Raw genomic sequence first — 25,570 nt, forward strand, 5'->3', positions numbered from 1 at the left:
GTAAAATAACAGGGTTACACTCGACAAAGTAGGAAGAGTGCTTTATTATCGTGAACACTTTCCTGTCAGAGTGCTAGCCATTTAGTACAGAGCCTCCCACCTAGCCACAGCGACGCTAAATAATTGACGCATGCGTAGATTATCTATTAAGTATGCCTCGGCAGCTATTTTAGTTCCGCATGCGCAGTGGCATTCGAGTTTATTCCTGCACCCACAGCGTCTTCTAGCGTTCGCATTTTGAACTGACTGGAGTAAGCGTAATTGTGATCCCGGAAGCTTTCCAGTATGGGCGGGAACAAGTGTCGGCCATCTTTGATGTTGGCAAGAGTGCACTGAAAGTTCTGTACAAGGACGGAGCAGGTGTCATGTCAGCCCGGTGTCTATTTACCCGACAAGTGGAGGCTGGTGTCTGCATCCTCTGCGAGTACTGAGAGACTATGCGTGTGACGCTGGCGGATAGAACCGTGTTTGTATGGGAGCAGGACGTGACGGTTCAGATGATTTTGTGATTTAGAAAAGTTGGACTCTGATCAGACGCCAATGACCCTGCCACTAATTTAAAGAACTCGGCTTAAAGGCGCCAGCATTGCAGGTGTGACCAATCGGAGGCGAGGAGCCATTGTGTTTACTGTCTGTGGGGCTCTGAAGTAATGAAGGGGTTATCCAGTAGTCGCCAACCCCTTTAAGCTGGTCAGTACACATCCCATAGGTGGTGGCATCATGTCTCCCATCAGATGTGCTGCTAGGTGGCACTGAAGGGTTTACATGTCCTTTGCGCGCCTTGGCTAGGAGACTGGCTACTGCCGAGCCTGCAGCGGTCACCCCTTGCCCTGCATTGGAGCCAGGGCCCCCCGGGGTGCTGTTACTGAGACCGGGACACTGCTGGGAGAAATAACGTTCATTTTCTCCCTGCAGCGTTCAGGTAAGTGTGAGTGCTGGGCAGGTTAGTAATAGCATTAATCAGGCCATTGGTGGCAACCAATCCGAGCAGTATGAAACGGAAAGCGCTGCAGCTTCAGAGATGGCGTACGGTAAAGACCCCCAGCGCAGCTGTAGGTGATTGACAGGTGTTTCCCTATGTACATGAAGGACAGACCTGTCACTCACATGCTGCAGTACTGGGGAGGATAGCCCAAGAGCAGACCTTTATAGCATATTTTCTCTGAAACGCCCGAGCTTTTCATATACTAATATACCCGCAATTCATGCTGTTCCCAAGTCCAGGGGCTGGGGGGACATCACCGCCCCTCTGGATTTGCTCACTAAGTTGTGCCAATTTTGCGGCGCTCGTTACCCTTGGCATGCCAAAGTGTAAACTCCTGATGAAGATACGCACATGCACATCTGCAGCGTGAATGTCCGATCCACAGTGCTGGGTATTTCACATTATAGACTTACATTGCTGACTGATCATCTGTATCAGATGTCTCTGATTTTTTCGGACGTGCACAGCCCCATGGAATATCATAGATACAAGTGCTAGCCATGAAAACCACAGATAACCCTCGTCTGAGAAAACCATGCGTGTGCACGAGCCCTTATACACCGTACATTTGACTGCGCACTCCATGTTTATCGACGTGCCCCTAGGGTTCGTGTTGTAGGACTGAGTCCCACGATTTTTTTTATTTTTACAAAAAAGATTAGATTTACCCCCAGCCATGAATAACCTCAAGTTCAATAGCTTAGTTTTGTAATCCGTTAAATGGGTTGCACCACTTTGGGAGGTCATTCCCTACCCCTAGCGGAGTGTGATGGCGCACCCAGAGGATGCATGGCGTGGAGCTATTCAGATGGGGCTCTCCATAGCTTTGTTCTCAGGATCAGACCCCTAGTGATCAGGAAGCTTTTAGATACTGGCCAACTCCCCAACTCGGTACAACCTCAATTACTTGCTCTGTACTCGCTCCATTTGAGCCCTTATACACTTACGCCCAACCAACGTGGTACATGTTCAGTAGTGCCTTCTTAGACTGGTGCGTAGTTTTGCTGCGGTCTGAACAGCTTTTTTAATGCATCGTATAATATTATTTGTCCTGGCACCAGTCACATCACTAAAGTTAGAAGAGTTGTCCCTTTTCAGAAATTTAAGGCATATTCGAATGCAGGGTTATAGAGGACTAAAGTTGGTGGGAATTGGTTCATATGATCTGGTCCAGCGGTCACATCCATGTGTGGCTATTGGATGGGAGACACGGCATCTGCGGCTATTGTAGATTAACCAGCCTGGTACAACACCATCAGTGCTGCACGACACATATGAGGTCACACGAGGCCGACTAATCAAACAAGAGCCTCAGATACCATCAGCTACATGGCGGTCCTCAGGGCTCTCTTCCAGTAGCCACAGCTTTCTCACAAGACTGATGGAATGAGTCCTGTAAATTGACGACTCACATCTACTCTATAGAGGACCAATTCAGGCACATTAACCTGATCTGACAAACATTTTAAGGGTGTTTTTAATTTATCATGAAATTCAGGATAATGATTGAGGCCACTTCATCTACCTGGAGGGATCTAAGACTATGGCCCCCTTACTGCAGATTGAGATGTGTCTGCACTGTCAGTTGGAATACAGTATCCCAGCTCCAGTAGCTGCAGGGACAGGAGAGGTTACATGGAGCATATCCAGTGAAGACCCGATTGGGTATGCAACCAAACATAGCAGAACGTAGCTCCTGAGCTGGGAACACCAGATGAGCTTAGTGACTGAGTACAGTTTGGATAATATGACAGCTTGACTTGATAATTAGGCAGAAGACATTTTAATTCCAGAGTTATATATAATTTTCTTTTTCTGGAAGCTGTGACCACCACAAGAACTGCCATTATTGCGCTTCTCCATTCCAATTTGCACGCTATAACAACTTTGCAGAAGGTGTAATGGAGGCCTTGTTGGTTGTTATTGAGCTCCACCCTTTGGTTGGTCTCATCATCATTAATGGTCAGAGTTGCAAAGGATTGCCGCACTTACAAAGTCTTTCATATAGAGCTTATAAGCGCTGCTCTGAAGCCACTCGGATCACTGGATGTGGACAGCTTTTGTGACACTTCTGCCCCCTGCCTCTGCTTGCAGCCTGGGAGGGCACACAGTTTGGGATATCAGTCTAACTATGATGCTTGTATAAACTGTCAATCATCAGAAGCGTAGTGTCCCTGGCAAGCAGTGCAAAAGAAGTTATTAAAAATCCTTTAATTGGATTAGTTATGTATAGACTGTATGTAGGAGTGCATCGAGAACATTTCTATTTATGATGCACATGCTTGTCACTATTCTCTTCTAGGAACCAATGTTTCTGCGTCCAGCCTTCTTGAGCCGTGGTCTCTGCACAAAGGATTACCAGCAACTTCCCAATGAAGTCCTGACTGCGGAAACAGAGCAGAGGTGCCGACAGATACTGGGCAAGAACGCTCTGCCTCAGAAGGTGTCAGCAGGGGTGCTGGTGACGTTATGCACTTCTCGGGGTGCTCCTGCCTTTCTGTACACCCTGAGATCATCTAAGCTTAAAGGGAGACATAAGGGAGATGTAAGGTAGGTGGCCCTTCTGCTCTGCAGGGGCATAGAGTCACAATGTGTCTTAAGGTACCGTCACATTTAGCAACGCTGCAGCGATATAGGTAACGATGCCGATCGCTGCAGCGTCGCTGTTTAGGTCGTTGTGTGGTCGCTGGAGAGCTGTCTAGCTCTCCAGCGACCAAGGATGCCGAAGTCCCTGGGTAACCAGGGTAAACATCGGGTTACTAAGTGCAGGGCCGCGCTTAGTAACCCGATGTTTACCCTGGCTAACATTGTAAAAGTTTAAAAAAACAAACAGTACATACTTACATTCCGGTCTCTGTCACGTCCCCCGGCGTCAGCTTCCCTGCACTGTGTCAGCGCCGGCCGGCCGTAAAGCAGAGCACAGCACAGCCAGGAGGCCGGATGTAGCCTGCGGACTGCACTTTGCCTAGGTCTGACCTAGAGGATACTCTAAGGCTGTGTGCACATGTTGTGGATTTTTTGCTTTTTTTTTCGCTGTAAAAACGCATAAAAAACGCATACATTATGCATCCCATCATTTAGAATGCATTCCGCAATTTTTGTGCACATGATGCGTTTTTTTCCATGAAGAAAACGCATCATGGTAAACGCAGCATGTTCATTAATTTTGCGGACTTTTTGCGTTTTTCCCGCTATTTAATGCATTGGGAAACTCTGGAAAAAAACGCATGTGGATTTCTTGCAGAAAATGTCCGGTTTTGATCGGGAAATTTCTGCAAGAAATCCTGAACGTGTGCACATAGCCTAAAAATTGACTTTTTTATACCATTAAAAATAAACCTTAGCAGGGCAGCAATGATCCTCGACAAGACCTCTTTTTTAGAAGTCAGGATATGTATAATCACAAAAATTCTTTCTCCATCAACAACACAAGACGGTAAGGATGTATATAGCATTAATTAGTTCCGGACTATGGATGATAAGACTAAAGTAACATGTAAAGTGTCCTAGTGCAATTACACGGAACGAAAACAAGAAGAAAAAGTGTGGATCTCGCCCAATTCATGTGCAGGCTGTCATCCGAACATGTTACTTTAGTCCTATCATCCATAGTCAGGAACTAATTAATGCTATATACAGCCTTACCTTCTTGTGTTGTTGATGGATAAAGGACTTTTAAACATATCCGGACTTCTAAAGAGAGGTCTTGTTTAGGATCATTGCTGCGCTGCCAAGGTTTATTTCTTACGATGATAAGAAAAGTTAATATTTCGAGTATCCTATAGGCTGCTAATGTTTCTCCATAATATTTCAGAAGCCATGTAAATCCTGCTTAAATGTCACATGTATGCCAAGTTTACATGGTCTATATCATGTATTGGTTTCCAGCTTTCCAGGTGGCAAGTTCGATTCATCAGATGAAGATGCGATCGGCACAGCACTAAGGGAAGCTCAGGAGGAACTCGGAATAACACTGTCTCGCAACACAGTCTGGGGCGCAATGAAGCCCATCACAGACTGGGTAAGAAAAGGAACAAGCACACACAAAAAAGTGTGTTTCTTCATCTCACCTCATATGACATTGCCTCCTGGTATTTAGATCCACAAATGGTGTAAAGACAAAAAGGAACTCCGGGGTGTAATTGGATACTAATGAAAGTAATTCAGTTGGAAAGGGGAGATAGTCCTGCTCTGAAACTTCCAAATGATGGTAAAAAGAGATTTTATTAAGTACATTTAAAAATTCATGCAGTTAAAAACAAGACATCCTGGCCAAAATAAATGTGATTCACCTACACGTTTCAAGTAATCCCATGTGAACAGTTCTTAGTCGTCATATCTCATTCTTTCAAACATGATGGTTTGAAATGCGTAGGAGACACATTTATATTTGCCAGTATGTCCTATTTTCAGCTGTATTTTAAATAGACTTATAAAATATTTGTTATGATAATTTAGACGTTTGCGTACGGGAATATTCACCTTTCCTATGAAACCGTTTCTATGTAACAGACTCGAGACTTGCTTTTGTTCTCTTGTATTGGTAATTGAGTACCTGTATGAAGGGCTGAGAAACTCTTCCTTCACAAAATGCTATCTAAATTATCCCCAGCAGGCCTGGATTTTGTGGTTGTAGAGCAGTCAAACTCTCCAGAAATTGGTATACAGTGGCTTTCTCTCTTTCTCCATGAAACACTTACTATACATAATTTCAGAAAGACAAGATATGGCGTGAAGGGAGGGCAGGATATCATACATCTTTTAGGCCGGGCTCAAACTGCCATATTGAAAGATGAGACAGTTTCCATAGTTGGCTCCATTTGCTTACCCACATTGCATGGGGAGGAAAAGGTAAATGTGCAAAAAAATGGAACATCACATGGTCCAGAAGGGATTAACATAGGGAATCCATGAGAGTTGTATACTTTGTCGCGTGGGATCTTTTGCACTCCACTGCTGCCTCGTCTATTAAGTTTCTCTGTGTATTTGCAGACAGGCATGGTCATAGTTCCAGTCTTAGCTAACATAGGATGTCTGGAAGACCTGTCGGCAAATCCCAATCCAGAAGAGGTTAGTGCCGCACCATTACAGCCTTTTTTGTATATTTTGTGGTGGTTTAGAACTCATACTAGTGTTCATTGTTATGTGGCAATTTTGTAAAGACTACAGAGGCAGAATTACATGTAAAGGAGGCATGAAGAATCTAGTTAGTTGAATGAGTAATGTACTGTAGTAAGAGTATTTCACAGTCGGTGCATGAGGACAGAACTAGAAAACACAAGGCTGGGATGAAGAACACAGACCAGCAAGAGGCTATGGACTCATCTCTGGCTTTAGCTTAGGCTGGGTCCAAACTGCATCTCTGACCACTGTCAGGGGGATAACAAAGTATCCCTACACCACAGGGGCCTATTGTAGAGAAACATTTGGACAGTGACAAGTTTGGGCATTTTAGGTGCTTACCAAAACGAGATACAGTGATATAATCAATATGGGCTTCAGGCAACATTCACATGTTCATTATTTGGTCAGTATTTTACATCAGTATGTGTAAGCCAAAATCAGGAGAGGAACAATCAGAGGAAAAAGTGTAATCGAAACACGTCACCACTTATGTATTTTTTATGCACACTCCTGGTTTTGGCTTACAGATACTGATCTAAAATACTGAAAGTGACCTAAAGTGCAGCTTTAAGGCTATGTGCACATGTTGCGGATTAGGGTGCCGAATTTTCTGCACAAAATCCGCATCTCCTGGCAGAAGACGCAGGTGCGGATTTGAAGCGTTTTTTATGCGGATTTTGTGTGTTTTTGTTGCGGATTTGACTCGTTTTTCTATAATGGAAGGGTTCAGAAACGCTGCAGTTCCGCACAAAAGAAGTGACATGCTACTTCTTTTGATCTGCAGCGGTTTTCATGCGGATTTTTCTGCACCATTAGCACAGCATTTTTGTTTTCAATTGAGTTACATTGTACTGTAAATCACTTTGCCAAACTGCAGCGTTTCTGCGCAGAAAAAACGCTGCGGATCCGCACTAAATCCGCATCGTGTGCACATTGCCTAAAGGGAACCTGGCACCCCCAAAATTAAAGATGAGCTGCGGCCACCGGCATAAGGGGCTTATCTTATCAGGGGCTGTAGATAAGCCCCTGATGCCGGTGGCCGCAGCTCATCTTCGATTTTGGGGGTGAAAGGTTCCCTTTAACTTGAGGGTATTCACATACTAATCGGAGTAAGGGTTTAAGAATTACAGCTCTTTCACATGTGCTGCCACGTTTTAAAGGGACCAAAAGTAATTGGACAGTTATCTCAAAAGCTATTTAAGAGGCCATTCCCTCTTTAATTAAACATCAATTAAGCTGTTAAAAGGTCTGGAGCTGATTCCAGGTGTGACATTTGGAAGCTGCTGATGTGAATCCACATGTGGTCAAAGGACCTCTCCACTAAAGAAACAGACCATTGCTAGGCTGAAAAAAATCCATCAGAGAGATATCAGAAATGTTAGGAGTAGCCAAATCAACAGTTTGGGACATTCTGCTTAGAAAAAAAAATTGCCTGGATGTCGATGGAAGACAACAGTGGTGGATGTTTGCAGTATCCTTTCCATTGTGAAGATAGACAAGCCCCTTCATAATATCCACCCAAGTGAAGAACATTCTCCAGGAAGTGGGTGTTTCAGTATCTAAGCCTACCATACAGAGAAGACTTCATGAGAGCACATACAGAGGGCTTACCGCGAGTTGCAAACCATTATTCAGCCTTAAAAAAAAGGCCATATTAGATTTTGCAAAAAAAAACCTCCAGAAGCCAGCCCAGTTTCTTGGAAAATCATCTGTCAAAAGAATGAAACTAAAATAAACCTGCACCAGAATGATGGTAAGAAGAAAGTATGGAGAAGGCATGGAATGGCTCATGATCCAAAGCACATCACATCCTCTGTAAAACATGGTGGAGATAGTGTGATGGCATGGGCATGTATGGCTACCAATGGCCCTGGGTCACTAGTGTTTATTGATGGTGTGACTGAAGACAGAAGCAGCCGGATGAATTCTGATGTGTACAGGGCGATACTGTCTGCCCAGATTCAACCAAATGCAGCAAGGTCGACTGGACGGTGCTTCACAGTACAGATGGACAATGACCCAAAGCATACTGCGAAAGCAACCCAGGAGTTTAAAGGGAACCTGTCACCCCCCCAGGGCCTATTAAAGTGAAATAGCCACCTTCAGCAGCACTAAGGCTGCATTCTGTGAAGGTGGCTCTTATGTTTGTTATCCCTAGGAGCGGTGAAGTAATGAGTTCTATAAATTTCACGCCATACGTCTATTGAGTCCGGAAGGTATATTTTCTCCCCCTGACTCAACCGCCTCACAGCTGTCCATCATCCCCCTCTCCTCCGTGCGCCGCCTCTTCTCTTTCTTGTGCCGTCGCCTGCGCTCTGCAATCAGTACTCAGGCATGCGCTGTGCGCGCTGCCCGTGAACTAACATCAAGTGCCTGCACACAGTGGAGGCCCCTGATCCCACCCCGCAGTGTGTTATGATGTATTCACAGTGTGGGGCTGGGAATCTGGCGCCTGCACAGTGGAGCGGGTCACCGTGCTCCATTAAAGATAGTGCCGATGTGTTGGAGACTTCACCACTTCTATCGAGGAGCACAGTGACCCGCTCCACTGCGCAGGCGCCAGACTCCCAGCCCCACAGTGTGAATACATCATAACACACTGCGAGGCGGGATCTGGGGCCTCGGCTACAACCAGGTGCAATATCCTTACATCACCTGAAGTAACTTCAGGGGCAGTGCACAGGGCGCATGCCCGAGAACTGGTTGCAGAGCGCAGGTGGCGGGGACGTCATGAGAGAGGAGGTGGCGCCCGGAGGAGATGGGGGGATGATGGACGGCTGCGAGGCGGTTGAGTCGAGGAGAAAACATACCTACCTGACTCAATAGAGGTAGGGTGGGAAATTTATAAAACTCATTATTTCAGCGTTCCTAGGGACCGTCACAGACTGCAGCCTTAGTGCTGCTGAAGGTGGCTATTTTACTTTAATAGGCCCGGGGGGAGGGGGGTGACAGGTTCCCTTTAAGGCAAAGAAGTGGAATATTCTGCAATGGCCTGGAGTCACTCACCGGATCTCAACCCATCGACACGCATTTCACATTCTTAAAGGGAACCTATACATATATGCTAGCCACCTTAGGGAGAGACCCAAGTTGGGCTAAATGTAGCGGGACGAAAGAGACCAAAAAGCCCTCTACTTAAAGGAAATACATAGTGGATGCTTTCCTGAAACGGAAAGTACTTGCAAGCAGCATAATACAAAGAATAGCAGGTTTACCCAGAATCCTTTGCAGTAGGCGGAAAGAGATTATTTGCATAGCTCCGCCTACTGCAAAGGATTCTGGGTAAACCTGCTATTCTTTGTATTATGCTGCTTGCAAGTACTTTCCGTTTCAGGAAAGCATCCACTATGTATAAAGGGAACCTGTCACCCTGTTTTTTTGATGAAATATAAATATGGTTCAATAGGGCCTGAGCTCAGCTTTACATCAGTACTTTTCATATCCCCGATTCCCCACCCTTGCTGCCAAACTACCTTAGTAATCTCCCCATTTTCGTATGTCAATCACCCTGGTCTGGTCCGATGGGCGGGGCCTAGTTGCTGTCTCTCCCCCTGCTCCTCGGCGTGTCAGACGTAACTAGATCCTATGCTCTGTGCCCCGGAAGCATAGAAAGACTTCCGGGCACAGAACGTCAAGGAAAATGCCGGTGCATGCGCAATAATGAGTTGAATGCTTTGCCCACTGTTGGGCAAAACATACTGCGCAGGCGCAGAAAACTACGCAACAGCAGGAAAGAAGATTCGTAGAGCAAAGCCGGAGGTGGGGAGAATCTGTGATTAGGCCCCGCCTATCGGACTGGACCGATTGACATACGAAAATGGAGAGATTACTAAGGTATTTTGGCAGCAAAGGTAGGGAATCGGGAAATATGAAAGGTACAGCTGAGCTCAGGCCCTATTGAACCATATTTTTATCTCATATCGAAAAAACGGGGTGACAGGTTCCCTTTAAGACAAAACGTGAGGTAGAAAGATCCATGAACAAGAAACAACTTAAGTCAGCTGCAGTAAAGGCCTGCAAAGCATCAGCGCTTGGTGACATCTGTGGCTTCCAGACTTCAGGCAGTCATTGCCTTCATAGGTTTCTACAAATTATGAATAATGATCATTTACCATAAATAAAAGTTCATTTGTCCAATTACTTTTGAGCCCACGAAATAAAAAGGCTTTGTCCAAAAATGGTTGCAATTCCTAAACATTTCACAGGATGTTTTTTCTCATCCCCTTTGATTAAACCTGAAAGTCTACACTTCATCTCAGTTGTTTCATTTTAAATACAAAATAGTGGCATGAAGAGTCCAAATCGCAAAGGTTTGGTCACTGTCCAAATATTTCTGGACCTAAAGGCCCCTTCATATTAAGCGACGCTGCAGCGATACCGACAACGATCCGGATCGCTGCAGCGTCGCTGTTTGGTCGCTGGAGAGCTGTCACACAGACCGCTCTCCAGCGACCAACGATGCCGGTAACCAGGGTAAACATCGGGTAACTAAGCGCAGGGCCGCGCTTAGTAACCCGATGTTTACCCTGGTTACCATGCTAAAAGTAAAAAAAAAAAAACACTAGATACTTACCTACCGCTGTCTGTCCTCCAGCGCTGTGCTCTGCTCTCCTCCTGTACTGGCTGTGAGCCGGAAAGCAGAGCGGTGACGTCACCGCTCTGCTTTCCGGCTCCCAGACAGTACAGGAGGAGAGCAGAGAAGCAGAGCGCAGCGCTGGAGGACAGACAGCGGTAGGTAAGTATCTAGTGTTTGTTTTTTTTTTACTTTTAGCATGGTAACCAGGGTAAACATCGGGTTACTAAGCGCGGCCCTGCGCTTAGTTACCCGATGTTTACCCTGGTTACCAGTGAAGACATCGCTGGATCGGTGTCACACACGCCGATCCAGCGATGTCAGCAGGAGTCCAGCGACGAAATAAAGTTCTGGACTTTATTCAGCGACCAACGATCTCCCAGCAGGGGCCTGATCGTTGGTCGCTGTCACACATAACGATTTCATTAACGATATCGTTGCTACGCCACAAATAGCAACGATATCGTTAACGATATCGTTATGTGTGAAGGTACCTTAAGTGTATGTCCAGCTTTTTAAATTCTGAGACCGCTCTATGACAGCCACACACTGTGCTGAACAGGTCCAAGAGAATTCCTAATTGCAAAGATTAGAAAAAACAAACAAAACTGTGACTAAAACAATCCTTTGTTAATTACCGGACTGAAGAGACAGAAGGAAAAAGCGCCGGCTGTTTCTGGCGGGCAAGCACTTTATCCGGCTCCCCTTGGAGGAAGGCAGAGTGAAGCACTTCACAGCATAAGACGGCCGTCTCTTTTTCCTTCTGTACCTTCGGTCTGATAATAAAGGATTGTTATAGCCACAGGGCGACTTCCACACTGTTTGCTATTTGGAAGTTTCTTTACAGTGGCCGTCTGCATAGTAACGCACAGTCTGCTGTGCCTTCATATGCAGTTAAACGATAGAATACTCTTTTGGCCTCTGTTGAATGGTCGCCTAAGGTGGTGTTACAGTATACAACAGGAAAAGCTGCCCCTATACAGTAGGCTAGGTGCACAGACACAGCCTTAACTCTGCACTGAAGACTTTCACCAACATTGGATCCTTAACCCAAGAATTCCTGATCTTCTATTTGTTTCTTAGGTGGAATCGCTCCTCACACTTCCACTATCACTTGCCTGTACAAGCTCCAGTCGTGGTTACACGTGTTTCCGTCAGCGCGGGCGCTATGCTTATACTCTGCCAGTCTTCCAGCTCCCGGGACACAAAGTATGGGGGCTTACAGCAATGATGACAGACTCTGCTCTTTCCCTGCTGTTCCCAGGCTCATATCGTAGCGTCCTCAGTGGCTCTCAAATTCGGTGACTGTCATTTTTTTCTAGAAAAATCTAAATGCTGCTAAGTACCCCAAAAAATAATAAAAAATTGTTTTACATTATTGGACTTTCTATGGCGTTTAAAGAAACTTCAAGACAACAGAAGTCAGCTTAGAAAGTTCGGGTTTATTAGCACACATACTGAGGGTAATAATGCTCATTCCTCTTATAAATAAATCAGATTCCATTTTTGGCAGAGGGTCTTGTGCCCCCTCAGCTGCTGACTTGCTGTCTCTTCGCTACATTATATTGTCTCATACGTTCCTCCAACTCTGGCCTGAAGTGGCGAATCAAGCCCTGCAAGAGAGAAGTGACTTGTTATAGTGGTGTGCAGGGAATCAGCGCTGCTTTACAGTATAGGCTAGTGTCTCCTCTCCACGATTTCGAGGCCTGAATACTTTTGTACTGTGATGTACTAGTACTTGGGTCAAAAGCACCACCAATCACATTATGTTCACACTGAAAATCGGCAGGAGACTATCATAGCTGCAAAACTCATCACTACACTGGAGACTCTTCCCATGTAGTAATGTTAGTCATGTGCTTATTGCACTTTTTCTTCAATGAGGTAAATGGAACGTCAGCAGCTTGATGGAAGATCAGAGATCCTGATTACAGCAATGTGTCACTTACTTGGTTGAGTTTTGCTGTTTCAATTCAATGAGTGTTTTATCAACAGGAGATTATCACTGTAGGACTAACTGCCTGGGTGCTTGAGTCCACCCATGCACCCTGCACTGATTGGCCGCTTTCTGTCACTATACAGTGTACACAGAAAGCTAACTTTGCCACAGAGAAAAATGTGATTCTATCATAACTGCAGCACCCAGTAAACTAAGTGATGCCTCGCTGGAATCAGAGTTTCTGTCTGTACCTTATACTGCTGTCAGAATACACAGCAAAAGTCTGCGACAAGTGTGTATATCCAAAGGAAAACCTGCAATGTTGTTTGATGCAGATTGTTCTGTGACATGACAATATAAATATACTTTTTTGACACATGTAAAAAAAAAAAAAATAGCAAAAAAAGTTAATTGAAATAAGAGATTTGTTCCATTGTCACGTGGTCGCTCAGCTCTTTGCACTCACCAGCACCTTTGTTTTGTAACAGTAGTGTGTGTCCTTAGTGGAGTTTACACCCAAATTGTAGCATTCATACCTAGTTTACCACAAAATACACTAACAGAACTACACTGCTCAGCAGGCGTACAATCATTTCTTCAGCGACGATGGCATAAAAACATAAAAAGAGACTTCAAAGCAAGATGTCCGTTACATTAGGCTTGTGATAGATGGGAGATCCCAAAGATGTACCAAAATGTATTTTTAAAAGTCCAATAACCTCGCAGCCCAAATCATCAATTTGTTTTTTGTGTTTTTTTTTCATCAGTTTTTTTTTTTGCAGCCAGAGAACACATGGAAGCAAGGCTATGGGGTCGATTCTTAAAGGGTTTTCTAGGCATAAAACACTTAAAATGTCGTAAAAATATGTGCAACACAAAGATGGGACAGGACGGGGCCTGGCAACACAAACCCCACAAATTTATGAAAAATTGTGGCGTACCTTATGCCAGAAATGGCGCCTTAGTCTTGAGTGGAGTAGCCTTTCTGGTGCTGGCACATGCAGGTGCAAGTTGCGCCACTTTGTGAACTACATTAAGACTGGCGAGCACAACGCTAGCGTCAGGCCAGATGTTTCAAGAATGGTAAATGTCCTATTTTTTATAACCTATATGGCATCTGGGCAAGTCATGGGGTATATTTACTTCACGCAAGATTTGGGGGCATGCATGGTTATGTAGGGGTGAGGTCACAGAGCATCTTACCTGCACGGGCCAAGCAGCGCCATCTCCCAAAGCACAGATAGTGTGGCCCTCGATCTGCTTGCTGATTTCCCACAACATGTCGATCTCATCAGAACGGGCATTTCCTTGACACATTCGCCACATGACTTTGTTCATCCAATCAACACCTAGTGGCGATTCAAGAGATACAAATTCCCAAAATGCTCAAATGTCCATTTACAAATGATAAAATGGTTGTCTAGGACTGGCCAAATCTCAATGTTTGCCAATTCTCAGTACTGGTGGTCTCGTTATCTCCATGAGTGCAGTTCGATGGTAAACCAGTAAAACGGTTGTCGTTCCATACCCTGTCCACATGTACCATGCATGTTGTCGGCAGCACGTCCCTGATTACAAAGGGTGATGTGCTGCGGACCATGATTTGATAGCCCACAGGAACGATACAACCAGCTGACAACAGAACAAAATGCTCCTTCACCGACAGCAACTTTAAAAGGGCACATGGGCTACTTGTGAACACATTTGCAGATTATCGACTGGTGCAACTGGGCCTTTACATCAGGAACATTTAGGGTTTGTAAGAAATTAGAACAAAATGCTGGGCTGAAGCACAAGACGGCTTTCCGAATTGGCCAAAAAGCAAACAAACACCCTTTTCCTACACCCATGTGTTAACTATTTACTCACTGTATGAAAAAAAAACTTATTAAAACTTTCAGAATTTGGTTGGAACCAAAGCTATCTTGAAAACCCCACTAAGGTCCTGTGTACCTGAATGACACATGGCTTATATTCGCTCGCATTCATGTCACAAGACAAATAAGCCAGTTCTACATAGTCTCAAAAATGAGTGACAGCAGAGAGCCAGCCACAGAGAAGGGTGAGCGCCCTGCATTGTGACTGCGCATAACTGCAAGGCACCTGTGGAGATGAATGGGCTTATAAATTAGCAAGTGCCCAGACCACCATCAATCCCTGTAAAGGAGGAGTAGAAAAAGGCAATGGAGTGCTGCTCTAAAGGTACCTTAACACTAAACAATATCGCTAGCGATCCGTGACGTTGCAGCGTCCTGGCTAGCGATATCGTTCAGTTTGACGCGCAGCAGCGATCAGAATCCTGCTGTGATGTCGTTGGTCGGGGCTAGAAGGCCAGAACTTTATTTGGTCGCTGGATCTCCCGCTGACATCACTGAATCGGCGTGTGTGACACCAATTCAGCAATGTCTTCGCTGGTAACCAGGGTAAACATCGGGTTACTAAGCGCAGGGCCACACTTAGTAACCCGATGTTTACCCTGGTTACCATCCTAAAAGTAAAAAAAACAAATGCTTCATACTTACCTTCCGCTGTCTGTCCCTCGGCGCTGTGCTTTCCTGCACTCACTGTGAGCACAGCGGCCAGAAAGCAGAGCGGTGACGTCACCGCTCTGCTTTCCGGCCGCTGTGCTCACAGCCAGTACAGAGAAGCAGAGCGCCGGGGACAGACAGCCGAAGGTAAGTATGAAGCGTTTGTTTTTTTTTACTTTTAGGATGGTATCCAGGGTAAACATTGGGTTACTAAGCGCGGCCCTGAGCTTAGTAACCCGATGTTTACCCTGGTTACCGGCATCGTTGGTTGCTGGAGAGCGGTCTGCGTGACAGCTCTCCAGCGACCAAACAGCGACGCTGCAGCGATCCGGATCGTCTGGATCGCTGCAGCGTCGTTTAGTGTGAAGGTACCTTAAGTTGGGCTAGGTTTGAGTGATGGTCTTGGTCTCAGCATACAGAACCCTATGTATCAATACTTTCTAAAAGTGCAGTTAAACTTTAGCATTTAACATTTTTTTCCCTGCACCTAGAACTCATGTAAACGTTATTTGCAGATCATCGTGATTTTAGGGATACCAAGTATAGGCAGACTAGAGAACACCAGGGGTGTTAATAACTGCTCCTGTCATATGGGGTGGAGGTTTCACTTTGCTTATTCCCCCAGGGCACTGCCGTCACTATTGACACTGTTAGGCCATGTGCACACGTTCAGTATTTTTTGCGTTTTCTATCCGCGAAAAAAATCACATTGCGGAAAAAAAAGCAACATGTTCATTAAATTTGCGGAATTGCGGGGATTCCGCACACCTAGGAATGCATTGATCTGCTTACTTTCCGCATGGGGCTGTGCACACCATGCGGGAAGTAAGCAGATTATGTGCGGTTGGTACCCAGGGTGGAGGAGAGGAGACTCTCCTCCACGGACTGGGCACCATATAATTGGTAAAAAAAAAAAGAATTAAAATAAAAAATAGTGATATACTCACCTTCGATGGCCCCGAAGTCTCCCCGCCTCTCAGCGGTGCACGTTGCCGCTTCCATTCCTATAGATGCTCTGTGTGAAGGACCTGCGATGACGTTGCCATCTTGTGATTGGTCGCGTGACCGCTCATGTGACCACGACGTCATCGAAAGTCCTGCACATACACACCATCTATAGGAACGGACGCCGCTGAGGAGATCGGCTGTCTGCAGGGTGAGTATAACCATTTTTTTATTATTTTTAAACATTCTATCTTACTATAGATGGCGGCATAGGCAGCATCTATAGTAAAAAGTTGGTCACACTTGTCAAACACTATGGTTGACAAGTGTGACCAGGTTGGTCAGTCAGTTTTCCAAGCGATGCTACAGATTGCTTGGAAAACTTTAGCATTCTGCAAGCTAATTTTGCTTGCAAAATGCTAAAAAAAAAAAACGGCAAAAAAACGGGAAAAAAAAATGTGGATTTCTTGCAGAAAATTTCTGCAAGAAATCCTGACGTGTGCACATACCCTTACACTGCTGAGATCGGTGCTGGTCCCTGCTCCTAGAGGCAACTATCCACTCGCTGTGCCTTCTCTATGATCACTAGCACAGAGGAGCTAAAACAGATCCCCTTTCTGTAAGAAGAAAGGTCTTGGTATGATATAGTTATACTACTGGACATAACTGTGTCCACTAATCTGCCCCACAACCAACATTTCACAAGAGGGAGGGGGCCTGAAAAGTAAGCTAACTTGGAATATAACACATCCTCTCTCTGCAGCTCTGTAGGTACTTAAGGTACCTTCACACATAACGATATTGTTAACGATATCGTTGCTTTTTGTGACGTAGCAACGATATCATTAATGAAATCGTTATGTGTGACAGCGACCAACGATCAGGCCCCTGCTGGGAGATCGTTGGTCGCTGAATAAAGTCCAGAACTTTATTTCGTCGCTGGACTCCCTGCAGACATCGCTGGATCGGCGTGTGTGACACCGATCCAGCGATGTCTTCACTGGTAACCAGGGTAAACATTGGGTAACTTAGTAACCCGATGTTTACCCTGGTTACCATCCTAAAAGTAAAAAAAAACAAACACTACATACTTACCTACCGCTGTCTGTCCTCCAGCGCTGTGCTCTGCACTCCTCCTGTACTGGCTGTGAGCGCCGGAAAGCAGAGCGGTGACGTCACTGCTCTGCTTTCCAGCCGCTGTGCTCACACAGACAGTACAGGAGGAGTGCAGAGCACAGCGCTGGAGGACAGACAGCGGTAGGTAAGTATGTAGTTTTTTTACTTTTAGGATGGTAACCAGGGTAAACATCAGGTTACTAAGCGCGGCCCTGCGCTTAGTTACCCGATGTTTACCCTGGTTACCGGCATCGTTGGTCGCTGGAGAGCTGTCTGTGTGACAGCTCTCCAGCGACCAAACAGCGACGCTGCAGCGATCCGGATCGTTGTTGGTATCGCTGCAGCGTCGCTTAATGTGAAGGGGCCTTTAGGCTTATCCTCCATGACTTCTCAGATGTAGGTGTCACAGCGTGCTTTACATATGCAGAGCAGCAAGAGTGACCGGACACTTACCTTCCCTGCAGGGGGTGCACTGACCACAACTTTCATGTTTATAGAATTCTATAAGACGCGCAATAGCTCGAACAATGTCTGTCTGCAATAAAAGAAGTCACGAGTGAAATCCTGGAGGTCCATACATTGTGCAGGCATACCCATCAGCGACACACTCACCGATTTATCCATAACGATGAGAGCTGCGGTGCCCAGACCAGTCTGTGCCTGTACCAAGGCATCAAAGTCCATGAGAACATTGTCACACACTGAGCGGGGGATGAGAGGTGTGGAGGAACCACCTGGTATTACGGCAAGCAAGTTGTCCCAGCCACCGACCACACCACCTATAGGAATCAGTCACAAAAAAATAGCAAATTCAGTAGCATCAAGCAGCACACCATCCTGAGACTGTAGTCTATAGAAGGTGCGCTGTTCATGCAACACACATCCAAAACCAGACCGTTATTTGCACAGCTAGATCCAGAGAATAGAAATGCACCACCTTCCATGAATCCGCACTTCCATTGTACGTACCTGCGTGTCTTTCTATGAGCTCTTTCAAAGGGATGGACATCTCCTCCTCCACAGTGCACGGATTGTTCACGTGTCCAGAGATGTTGAACAGTTTAGTTCCTGAATTTCTTTCCCGGCCAAATCCAGCAAACCAGGATCCACCACGGCGGCAAATAGTGGGGGCCACAGCAACCGTCTCTACATTAGCAACTGTTGTTGGGCAGCCAAAAACACCTTCAAGAAAGCAGACCATTTCACTGTAAAGCAATCTTACCAGGGATGACCCATCCATAAATGGTCCTGCATGCCTAGAACTAAGCTAACTCTACCCAAAGAAGTTTTTTGGCAACTGTTACAGTATTGCTTACAGTTTAAACACTGCTGGAATAAGATTTATGGCGTAGCGAACGCTGCCGCTTGCCTTGAATTGTATGAGTGGCGGTCAGCACCCCCCACTTTGTGAAAGTCTCTGTTTTAGCACACGTTTTATTTTTCGTCCCTTTCTTACAAGAACCATAACTTTTTTTTCCATGAACGTTTTTTGTCTGACATTCTGTAATTTGAAATGACATGATTTACTTTAACAAATATTCTGGTGAATATGGGGCACGTAAAAAAAGGAATCTGTCACCATGTTTTTGTTACAATAATCTGAAAGAAGCATAATGTAGGGTCAGAGACCCCAATTCCAGTAATGTATCACTTACTGTTCTGCTTGATGTGGTTTTAATATAATATCCTGTTGATAAAACATTGATTTTAACTAGAAGACTAGTAATCCTGCTGCCAGGTAGTCTAACCACATCCCCGCCACTGATTGGCAGCTTTCTATGCATAGGCAGAAAGCTGCCAATCCGTGGTGTGGCAGGGTTATACAGAGCTCAGCATTCAGGGCAGATCTTCAACAAAGAAAATAATTGAATTCAAAGCTGCAGCAAGCAGCCCAGTAAGTGATACATTGCTAACATTGGGGGTTCTGACCCTAAATCATGCTGCTCTCATACGGAGGTATCAAAAACCTGCTGACAGATTCCCTTTATGCATTTGGAAGTAATTGTCCAGTAGTGGACAAAAAAATTTGACTGGGACCGGACGATCAACTATGGCGCCCTGCGAGCACTCCAGTACAAAATGATGTTGGGAGAGAAGGACTTAACAAAGCAGTTTACATTTATATGCCTGATTCTTTTGCTTTTAGGGGAGACCATGCCCCTCACTATACTGAAAACACATGAATGCTCAGCAGAGTGTTCATTTGTATGGGGGAATCAAGAGAAGTAGCTGTCAGCAGCTAGATGTATATGGGCACCTTAAGGGTAGCTTTAGGCTATGTGCACATGATGCGGATTTACTGCGGATCCGCAGCGTTTTTTTCCGCGCAGAAACGCTGCAGATCCGCAAAGTGATTTACAGTACAATGTAAATCAATAGGAAAAAAAAACTCTGTGCTAATGGTGCAGAAAATTCCGTGCGGAAACTCTGCGGATCAAAAGAAGTAGCATGTCACTTCTTTTGTGCGGAACTGCAGCGTTTCTGCACCCTTCCATTATCGAAATCCGCAGGGGTAAAAAAACACATGAAATCCGCACAATAACGCCCAAAATCCGCATAAAAAACGTGTCAAATTTGCACCTGCGTTTTCCGCCAGGAGATGCAGATTTTGTGCAGAAAATTCTGCACCCCAATCCGCATCGTGTGCACATAGCCTTACATGACAACGTGTACTATTTCATGATTTTCCATAGTCTATTACCAATCAATTGCAGATGGATACATCGCCCCACTCCTGCCTCCGCCAGCAGCGGCCCTGGGACCCCGATTCACCGCAGCCACCACCTCCAGTAAGCAATAAGATACATGGATTGTAAGAAGCACCACCATTTTATTAAAAAAAAAAAAAGTGTTTTTTTTCCTATTTTTCTCCTCAAAATTTGGGGTGAGTCTTATAATCCGGTGCGTCTTATAAACCGCAAAATGTACTTTAACTTTGAAGCACTGAATAATTGCCAATTGCTTCCTTCACAAGGAGAAGATATAGTTACTAGTGATGAGCGAATATACTCGTTACTCGAAATTTCCAGAGCACGCTCGGGGGTCCTCCGAGTATTTTTTAGTGCTCGGAGATTTAGTTTTCCTCACCTCAGCTGAATGATTTACATCTCAGCTTGATTACATGTGGGGATTCCCTAGCATCCAGGCAACCCCCACATGTACTTATGCTGGCTAACAGATGTAAATCATTCAGCTGCGGCGATGAAAACTAAATCTCCGAGCACTAAAAAATACTCGGAGGACACCCGAGTGTCCTCGGGAAATCTCGAGTAACGAGTATATTCGCTCATCACTAATAGTTACACAAGCATCAAAGCCTATAAAACCGCCCAAAGTAAACCTATCCTGTGAAATCAGGGAGCACAGCAGAAGTCCCCGCCATGGTGAGGCAGAGTTGTATGGAGCGGGCTGGTGCCATAAATCCACACGTCTGCTAATCATGAAGAAAGAAGACTGCACCCCAAATAGCAATCCAGGACCCACCAACATCTGCAGGGAATGGAGGCTTGAGGCGAGGCTTTCCTTGTTTTCCTTCCATGCTCTCAATCAAAGCCGTCTCCTCTCCACAAATATAGGCGCCAGCTCCTCTCACCACAAACACATCGAAGTCATATCCCGAGCCACAGGCATTGCGCCCAATTAGACCAGCAGCATACGCTTCGCGGATAGCCACCTGCAAATTCAGGAGATACATAAGTCTTACATTATTCCATGCCATTGATTCCTGTGCGCTATACATATAACATACAAGTACATGAGCCAATAAAACAACACACAATCTAAGCTGTCAGATGAGGCGTGCTCTTAACGCTTTCTTCTGGAATTTTCAACTCTATCAACAACATTAAAATGCATTTAAGTCAGAAGCATTTATCACCTATTCAGTGGATTAATAACAAATGACTAGATCAGTGGGGGTTTGAGTACAGGGACCACCACTGACCCCCTGGCTCCTCCCAAAGCAATGCCCACAGCTGCAATCCAGCTTAGGCTACGTTCACATTAGTGTTGCGCGCCACTGCGTCGGCAACGCAACGCACGACGCACAAAAAAAGCGCGCAAACGCACGCAAAAACGCTGCGTTTTGCGACGCGTGCGTCGTTTTTTGACGAAAATCGGACGCACGAAAAATGCAACTTGTTGCATTTTCTTGCTTCCGACGCTAGCGTCGGAAACGACGCACGTGTCGGAAATCGCAACAAAAAAAGACGCACGCGTCCCCCATGTTAAACATAGGGGCGCGTCGCCGCTGCGTCGCTGACGCAACAGCGACGCACATTAGCGGAACGCTAATGTGAACGTAGCCTTCCAGTTCCCTGTTTTACGATCTGTGGGGGTCCCTGTGATTAGACCCAATCAGCACTGATCTAGGCATTTCCTACTTATCCAAAAGGTTGGTGATAAATGCTTCTGGCAGAAATCCATCTTAATCACCTATCCACTGGATAAGTGACAAATGCCTAGCTCAGTGGGGGTCTAATCACAGGGACCCCCCACAGATCATCATAACAAGAAACCATATGCTAGGCAACAGCTCAACTCAATTCAACAGCTCAATTCAAACTTATCCTAGCTGGAGGTCTCCAGTTCTAGTGCTCAGTGGGGGGCCTTGCATTAGGACCCTCATCAATCCAGCATTTATCACCAATCCATTGGAAAGGTGATAAATGCTCCTGTCTCCTAAACACAAAGTTTGTGTCAGACACTACTGTACAACCACATAAATCATGTGTGGACTTGGAGACCGTTTGACTCTTCGCAGTGTGACGAGCATTGGCTCGCTGCATATAAGAAAACCCAGTAAAATGGTGACCAACTAGCAAGGTCTGGATGCTCAGGGACCACTGTTCGACATTGTGTCGGTAGTACAGCTCGGCCCAGCCATGCACAGAAAGGACCCACAGAATATGACTAAGGTAGAAAACTGATGGACCATCATTGCATCTAGAATTTCCTCCCACTCGGGGGCTGATCGTTACCTGAAGATTTGAGGCCTCGTTGTAGAACTCTCCTCGAATGTAGATGTAGGCAGCTCGCGCCCCCATGCTGCGACCAGCCACCAGACATCCCTCCACTAACTTGTGGGGATCGTGCCTCATAATCTCGCGGTCCTTACAGGTCCCTGGCTCCCCTTCATCTGCATTCACCACAAGATACTTAGGGCTATAAAAAAAAGGATTGAAATCTGGACAGGTTTAAAAGGAAGATGCTTGTTCACATGTTCAACCACCAAGTAGGAAGTTCTGAGAAGTAGGGGAATGAATCGCTGCTTAATCCTGCCCAACATACGTACGGACCGTGGACTGCAAGTTGCCCACCATCAGCACTTCTGAGGCATGTACACTTGTGGAGCAGGACAGCCCAAGCACACCGCACATTGCTGGTACGGCCATATTGCCTGCTCATTACATTTTACTCGGGATAAAGGGTTGAGTCACAAAATGTGGAAGTCATCAGTGGGCAGAACGACAGCTTACCGTCCATCGGATGGCTTGTTCATAAAGCTCCATTTCAGACCTGTTGGGAAACCAGCACCCCCTCTTCCACGCAGGCCTGACACTTTGATCTCCCCCAATATCCAATCCACTCCCTTCAGAAGAATTTCCTTGGTCTTGTACCAGTCGCCACGGCTCAGAGCTCCCTTCAACCTAAAGGAGAAGGGAAGATTGTGGTGACCATAAAACAAAAACTAGATCGGAAATACAAAGAACCTCCCAGCTCACCTCCAATCATGACGGCCATACAGATTGGTGAAAATTCGATCTTCATCGCTGAGGGGCCCAAACTTTGTCTTTTTAGGTGCCTGGCAACATTATTTATAACAAAAAATATGTATCTAGAATAAAATCAGCCTCTAAATTCCATAAACTGTATAAGTCATGTATATGAGACTGCATATATAGCAGCGATTCTAGCTACAGTGTGCTGACCCTGCCATGTACCAGGACATGACCAGTGCACCGCTTACCTGCTCCGCTGTGGTGGAGTTCAACCTGACCAAGGACACGGCAGGTGCTGGGGAGGGGAGGGATGAGCGCAGGATGTGTCGGACAGACAGCAGCATCCTGGCAGAAGGCTAGAAGAGAGAAAACACATGCATAAGGGGGAGAAAAGCTGCATTTACTGTCAAACTCATGACCGACGTCACGGACTACTCGGCCGATGTGCCGGGCCTAAGGTCGCCTCATGGCACCACAGTGTCAGCGAACGCAGTCACATTGCAAACAGCAAGGTTCTGAGTCCGCCTCACACAAGTCACAGGATGTCCTGTGGATTTGCTGATCACAAGGCTTCCACATCCACCTAAAAGGACCTGTCGTGTGGTGCATACAGTCTGATCTGCGGACAGCACGGGGTAGAGAAGGACAATACTTAGGTCTGTTGGAAAAGATATAACTTATACTTTCTTCCTAGAAATCCCTGGTGTCTGTATGGAAGAGTCCAGTGGGCGGTCCTACTAGTGATTGACAGCCAGCTCCGCATGCAGTCATACACAGGAGCCTGTCAATCACTGATAGCACCGCCCCCTGGACTCCTAAGAATACAAACAGGGATTACAACGAATAAAATACAAGTTTTCTCATTCTTTTCCCACAGAAACGTACATCACCCATGGCTAGATGGACAGAGCCTTCTCCGTAAAGGCTGCGAAACACGAGGCGGGCGAGTTTATTCATGTGGAATTAATGTTACAAAAATCCATATTCTCCAGAATGCAGATATCGTTGTAATTGGCTCTGTGCAAATCGAGCAAGATGGCCATTTCATGGAACCGTAAGGGGTTGGCAAAAATTAACCGAAAACCCTCACGCCCCACTACACAACCCCCTGTACAGTCCTCGCCACCTTGCGCTGAAACTCTGGGCCTCTTCACACTATGCCGGGACTTTTAGGCTATGTGCACACGATGCGGATTTGCTGCGGATCCGCAGCGGATTTTTCCACGCAGAAACGCTGCAGAGCCGCACTGTGATGTACAGTATAATGTTATTCAATGAGGAAAAAAATAGCTGTGTAGACGGTGAGGAATAATCAGTGCGGAATTGCTGCGGATTTCAATGAAGTGCATGTCGCTTCTTTTGTGCGGATCTGCAGCGTTTCTGCACCCCTCCATGATAGAAATCCGCAGTGGCAAAAACTGCAGAAAATCCGCATCAATTCCGCGGCTGCGGATTCTGCCAGGAGATGCGGATTTTGTGCAGAAAATTCTGCACCTCTTTTCCTACGTGTGACCAAGCCGGGACGTCTCAGAACAGAAGTAGAGGTCATGGCGTGCCGCGACCTTATGATACGAGGCTTCTGGAAGCACGAAGATGACCGCGGTCTCAGCGCGGAGAACAGTGAGCAGTGGAGGCGAGTACGGCTGGCTTACATGTTTGTGTCCTCCAGCCTCTCCAGACAATAAGGAGTGCCCAATCAGCAGCGAATAAATGGGCGGTGAATCCCTGTGTGCCCCAGCCTTACATACAGGCGTCACCACAGCTGGATCATGGCTTCCTGCTCATGCATCTATTGGGGAGGTGAAGGAGAATCGCATCAAAGGATACTAGTAAATGGCGACCAATCAGACTGCAGCTCTTATCTCCCCAAGGCTGTCTGCGACATAAGAGCTGGGCTCTGATTGGTCATCCTCTATATAGCGCCAGCACATAGGTGACCCGAGAGGTCATTTCTAATCTGAAGGGAGTACACACACACCTCAGACACGTGACAGTACAGTCCTGCTACACGAGACTATGCCCGAGCCCGGCGGGCACCGGTCACCTCCACCCTATGTCACCCCCCAAAGTTTATAATATGTTTATACCGTGTCACCTTCAGCAGCGGCCGCCAAATAAGCCCCTCCTCTTCCGGCACTGACTTCTAATAGTCACTTTCAGACAGGTCCGTGGCGCACGGTATGACGTCACTGACGCAGGAGGCCATCTTTACTGCTGGCAAGTTCCAGGACTTAATTCTAATAATTAGGTGCAATGTTATACAGATAGGAAAGGATATCCAGAAAGAAGCTGCCATGGAAGATCCAGGATGCAATGACACTCACCGTACCCACACCTGCCCCCACTGCACCTCCTATAGGAGGCAGCCAGAAATCCCCACTGTGCCCTAATAAATACAAGGATTGCAGCCTTATTCCTGCATTGTATTGTCACCTGAGCCTATGGCAGCAGATAACCCCTATCCACATGCCTCCCAACTTTTGCTGAAGAGAAAGCGCAACAATTTCTGTGCAAATAAAGCAGCCGAAAAAACATTGCATGTACGCTACATGTGAACACGGGCTACATGTCCAAGCAAAGTGGATGTGCTTCCGTGAAATCTGCGCCCTCGGTGGTCTAAAGACAGCATTGAATTGTGCT

The 25,570-nt window shown here is 46.1% G+C and overlaps 2 protein-coding genes across 5 annotated transcripts; one reads left to right on the top strand and one right to left on the bottom strand.

Moving 5' to 3' along the window:
- The first annotated feature begins 307 nt into the window (after positions 1–307).
- Positions 308–12,060, top strand: NUDT8 (nudix hydrolase 8). Of its 2 annotated transcripts, none has more exons than XM_069752959.1 (5): positions 308–592; positions 3,288–3,535; positions 4,874–5,006; positions 5,978–6,055; positions 11,766–12,060. In XM_069752959.1, the coding sequence occupies exons 2-5, from the start codon at positions 3,294–3,296 to the stop codon at positions 11,985–11,987; spliced, it is 675 nt and encodes a 224-aa protein (XP_069609060.1). In that variant the 5' UTR covers positions 308–592; positions 3,288–3,293; the 3' UTR covers positions 11,988–12,060. The 2 variants fall into 2 exon arrangements, with proteins under 2 accessions (XP_069609060.1, XP_069609061.1); XM_069752960.1 differs by having other exon boundaries at positions 326–690.
- A 44-nt stretch (positions 12,061–12,104) lies between these two features.
- On the bottom strand, positions 12,105–25,076 carry NDUFV1 (NADH:ubiquinone oxidoreductase core subunit V1). Of its 3 annotated transcripts, none has more exons than XM_069752957.1 (11): positions 25,018–25,076; positions 23,179–23,286; positions 22,934–23,013; positions 22,688–22,858; positions 22,190–22,373; positions 20,694–20,883; positions 18,180–18,392; positions 17,823–17,989; positions 17,664–17,745; positions 13,825–13,970; positions 12,105–12,295 (listed from the first exon to the last, which is right to left on the bottom strand). In XM_069752957.1, exons 2-11 carry the CDS (start codon positions 23,272–23,274, stop codon positions 12,212–12,214), a joined length of 1,413 nt encoding a protein of 470 aa, XP_069609058.1. In that variant the 5' UTR covers positions 23,275–23,286; positions 25,018–25,076; the 3' UTR covers positions 12,105–12,211. The 3 variants fall into 3 exon arrangements, with proteins under 3 accessions (XP_069609058.1, XP_069609059.1, XP_069609057.1); XM_069752958.1 differs by having other exon boundaries at positions 25,026–25,071; XM_069752956.1 differs by having other exon boundaries at positions 24,909–25,020.
- Positions 25,077–25,570: the final 494 nt, after the last annotated feature.

Source organism: Ranitomeya imitator, chromosome 2, assembly GCF_032444005.1.
Source record: "Ranitomeya imitator isolate aRanImi1 chromosome 2, aRanImi1.pri, whole genome shotgun sequence".
Lineage (NCBI taxonomy): Eukaryota > Metazoa > Chordata > Amphibia > Anura > Dendrobatidae > Ranitomeya > Ranitomeya imitator.